General features: G+C 43.1%; 1 protein-coding gene across 2 annotated transcripts in view; it reads left to right on the top strand.

Moving 5' to 3' along the window:
• glrbb (glycine receptor, beta b) overlaps positions 1–5000 on the top strand; it is a 35724-nt gene that overhangs the window by 16415 nt on the left and 14309 nt on the right. For both annotated transcript variants that reach the window (XM_048263503.1, XM_048263504.1), the window contains 2 exons: positions 1583–1665; positions 4006–4146. In XM_048263503.1, coding sequence (XP_048119460.1) covers positions 1583–1665; positions 4006–4146 — 224 coding nt within the window. The remainder of the gene's footprint in view (positions 1–1582; positions 1666–4005; positions 4147–5000) is intronic.

The raw sequence follows: 5000 nt of genomic DNA, 5'->3' as shown, positions 1-5000 counted from the left end.
TTTCCTACTCAATCTCTATACCTCTCTCTGTCTACATTCTTGGCCACCTGGTTTATTTACCCCTCAGTGTGTTAAAACAGTGAGGCATAAACACAGTGTTCTCCTGCCCCATTCCACCCCCACTACCCCCACACTCCGGTCCATTAGATGGGGCAGGAAGGATCCTCTGTCGGGAATGTGCATCTCACTGTTTAACTTGCGGTGGAGACACATGCTTGTGGTCTCTGCTGTTTGTGTCATAGTACATGGTGTGTGTGTGTGTGTGTGTGTGTGTGTGTGTGTGCGACACACACTAGTGGTCTGTGCTGTTTGTGTCATAGCACATTCCCACATCCTTATTGAAATATGTGTGTGGGACGGAGCTTTGCCCAGAACCTCTTATGTCATCAGCTGCATACATGTGCCTCAGAGGTGTCTGAGTGGGAGAGTGTGTGTGTGTGTGTGTGTGTGTGTGTGTGTGTGTGTGTGTGTGTGTGTGTGTACAGTACAGTAGTTATTGTGAACTCAGCGACACACACGGAGGCCTTTCATGTGCAAATGGCTGTTTTAAGTAAACATGGCGTGTGCTTTAGCCACATAATATGAAAGGAAGCCCATTAAGAATTTATCCTTGTGCTGCAAAAGGCTTTTTGTGCTGGCGCCATACCTACAATCAGTCTCATTGACACAGCCTCACCCTTGTAGCCGCACGCGCACACACACACACACACACACACACACACACACACACACACACACACACACACACATGCGCACACACACACACACACACACACACACACACATACACACACAGACACACACACACACACACACACACACACACACACACACACACACACACTATTTCTCAGAAAAGTCCAGCTCATTGTAAAGAAGGAACATCTTCAAGGTCATCTTGTTGTTATTGTGGGCTGTGAGGTTATGAGAGTGTCGTGATGACTCAGGAGCCTTGACTTCTTCATTGGCAGGCAACTTATTCAAACTAGAAACATCTCTATTCATGTGTGAGAACAACAGCAAGGTCTGTGTTTTTGAAACACTCTCTCCCTGCGCTGAGTGCACTTCACTGTCCTACATGAACCCTGTGCTTTTGGCAAATATTATTCAACACTCACTGATTCAATGTCTAGCACCAGAACATGATTACCAAGTGCATATGGACATTTCATCTGCAAGACCAACTCTCCTGTGTGTTGTTCCTGTGTTATTACAATGGGGGTTTTCGTGACTTCGTCCATTTTCTGTCCATTTCTTTGGCTGACTTCCATACTTGAGTTCTGCCTGTATGGGTGAGATGACGCAGACAGCACCAAGGCATCTAGTAACAGGCAAATGGATAGAAACTCTCAAAAGGGATTATTTGTGTAGAAAAAAGGATTTCTAATGAACATTTACTCATACAAGACTGACATGATGTGCCATAGACAAACACATTGCATACAGAAATGTGCCATCTGGCTGGGCCAATCAGTGTTGAGTAATTGAGCTCCTCCTAACTGACAAAGTTATTCATTGTAATGTATGTCTTATTTATATTTATGTATTTGTTTATGTGTTTGTTTGTTTGTTCTGTGTACAGGTTATCCGTCACTCTGTCCTGTCCTCTGGACCTGACTCTGTTTCCCATGGATACTCAGCGATGCAAGATGCAACTGGAAAGCTGTACGTCAAATATGAAAATACGAACACACGCACACGCACACGCACACACACACAAACACACAAACACTCTCACACACACACACACACACACACACACACATACACACACATACACACAGGCACGCGTGTGCACGCAGGCACAAACACAGACACACACACATTCACACACAGACGGTTGAATAAGAATTACCGCCAAATTACCGCCTGTTTCTGACACTATTTGCACCTTATAAAATGGCATTGTGTTCAAAACTGATCGCACGTGGATCAAAGATCTGTATGTCATATTATCATGTATGAACACTAAACTTTTACTTCTTTTTAAGTTTTCCATCAGTTAACTCCATCCAACTGCGTTTGTGGTTGAGTTGTCCTGTTCAGCAAATTGCGTTATAGGGAGGCGGTGACGGACGGTGATAAGCGCTGTTTACGTAATGAGGTGACAGCTCAGTAAACTCTTTCTGTGCATACATTAACTCAGTATTAGCGCTTTCTTTGTACATCCAGGCCTCAGTCTCTCTCACACACACACACACACACACACACACACACTCAAACACACAGTGCATGAGAGTGGGGTGTGAGATGTGGTATTTTTGAGTGTTAATGAAATGGCTGCAGGCGCTTCTGTTAGAGTTTGAGTCAGATGCCCCGATCACAGGCACATCACCATTAGGCCACAGTGTAACATCTATGTTGTTACCCTTTTCTCTTAAATCTTACAGTTTTTTTCAATCGCTAACAAGCGCTTACCCATACTTCAAATACTTTTCCTAAACTCTTAACACAGACTCACACCTACAAAACACAACTGGCCAAATGGATAATTTTCTTCTCAAAAACACATTTTGTTAAATATACTACTAACACATCTTTCTCGACACACACTAACTTTACCAAAACACTGGAAATCTGACTCAAAATAAAATTATTCTGTCAAAGAATAACACTTGTTTTCACTTCACAAGGTACATGCAGTCAATCAAAGTACACCAGGTTTCAAAATACTGGCTATTGTTGACATTACAAAAACTGCATAGACTTTTATGTTTCAGTTTTACAGGTATTTGCATGCCATTTTTACACTAAATTTCTTTGTTGGGAACTGAATGTCTACATGTTATGTTCACATTCAAAAGCATTCCAGTAAAAAGCAAATCCGTTTTTTTTCCCTTTATACTGTTTACTACAGGAGGTACAGTAGAAATACTGTTTACAGTATGATAGAACAGAAAAGGTTTTACAGTATTGCTTACAGTGAACAAAATATCCATGAAACACACAAGAGCATTCTGAACAAAAAAACAACAGCAAAAAAGACAGATAAAAAGGGGGGGAACTAAAAAAAAAGCACAAAATTACTGTATCTAATCTCTGCGATCTTCAGGGTTAGGCCACATGTTTTCATCAACATCGCATTAATTACATGGTCAATGATAGTGGCACAAATTTCATTACTGATAACTGTTCTTGCAGCCTTTGGAATGCCACCACCACGCATTCTTACACCTCTACCTTGCCCTCTCTTTGGGCCTGCTCTTCTCCCTGACCCTGCTCCTCTCACTGCTCCTGCATCTCTCACTGCATCTCTCACTGCTCCTGCACCTCTAACTGCACCTCTCACTGGGCCTGCTCTTCTCCCTGGGCCCCTTGCTCTTCCTCTTCCTTGTCCAGACATTACAGTGTTTGTCTTTTTCTTTTTCTGTTTCTACCTCAAAGTCCTCCTTTTACTGTATAAGTGTCATAGAAAAAATAACCCCTGCCACTGAGTCTAAGCCAGACTGGAATCAGCTGTGGTTGGCCCAATTTACCCAACATAAATCAGTTGTGTGTCAATTATTCAATTGTTTGTTTATTATCAGCTGAGATATATTGTTTTTGAACTGATATCATTGCAGAAGCAGAGGTTTTTATACTGTATCTAAGGTTTGGAATATTGTCTTTGCTATTGTGGGATGTTGTGTGTTAACATTCGTAAATACTGCAAAAACAATCCATAATTTTGTTGGGAGGTATAGCTTGTTTGTTAAGAAAATATAAGCATTGTGGAAATGTGTTCACTGACTGCATATCGTGTGAAAACGACATGACATGTGTGAATGGTATGGCCACAAAAGACCGATGCTGTGCTAATTGTATTTAGAGTTTTGAAAATGTGACAACTGGTTGGACAAACACTTGTTAGCGAAAAAAACTGTAAATGAGATGTTCTCACTTTTCTCGCTGTAACCATTTATGTCCTCATCTTATCCTGTCTGATGTGTGTGTGTGTATGTGTGTGTGTGTGTGTGTGTGTGTGTGTGTGTGTGTGTGTGTGTGTGTGTGTGTGTTCCCGTGCAGTTGGCTACACCACAGATGACCTGCAGTTCATGTGGCAGTCGGGGGACCCGGTGCAGATGGAAGAGATTGCCCTGCCTCAGTTTGACATCAAACAGGAAGACATTGAGTACGGCAACTGCACTAAGTTCTATGCAGGCACAGGTGTGTAAGCACACACACACACACACACACACACACACACACACACACACACACACACACACACACACACACAGGTGTGTAATAGATCTTCTGTTTACTGCACTAGAAAACACTTTGGTCAACTGCACATTGTTTTTTAAACTCTGCTAAATTGACTGGACTGACTTGAGAATGGCCAATATTCTAACAAACTGACACTGACAAAGCACACACACACACACACACACACACACACACACTTCTCACAGACTGAGAGAGGGCATGTCTGTATTGTCACAAACAGTGTGTAGTATGAAGCATTGCTATGTTAATGGAAAATCACAGTCAGCCTTGAAGATCCCAGACAGACAGCAAAGTGGCTTCCCCTGACCTGGGACCAGCCGACACTGAGAAGATAAACAGCCCGTTGGCAGAGCTCCATCAGAGGCTGTAAAGCTGATGGCGCTGAAGAGCAGCTTGGCACTGGCAGCGTTGTTTGCTCTAGGCTGCCAGACAGCAGGGCCAGATATATAGTACAGCACTTATGCCCTGTACCCAGTTACACATGCAGTCTACTGCTATTGATGATGGTACTACATGCGGCTTGTTTAAGTGCCAAAAGAGAATATTTAGTATAGACACTCACTTCCTGCCAGCACTGATGCAGTAGCTGTGCCTGTCTGTCTCCCTGCCTGCTAAACACACACACACACATACACACACACACACACACACACACACACACACACACACACACACACACACACACACACACACACACACACACACACACACACACACACACACACACACACACACACACTCACTGTCTGTCTCCCTGCCTGCTAAACACACACACACACACTCACTGTCTG

Source organism: Alosa alosa, chromosome 14 (genome assembly GCF_017589495.1).
Source record: "Alosa alosa isolate M-15738 ecotype Scorff River chromosome 14, AALO_Geno_1.1, whole genome shotgun sequence".
NCBI lineage: Eukaryota > Metazoa > Chordata > Actinopteri > Clupeiformes > Clupeidae > Alosa > Alosa alosa.
Note: the sequence above shows the minus strand (reverse complement) of the source record. Positions and strands in the feature narration are given on the sequence as shown.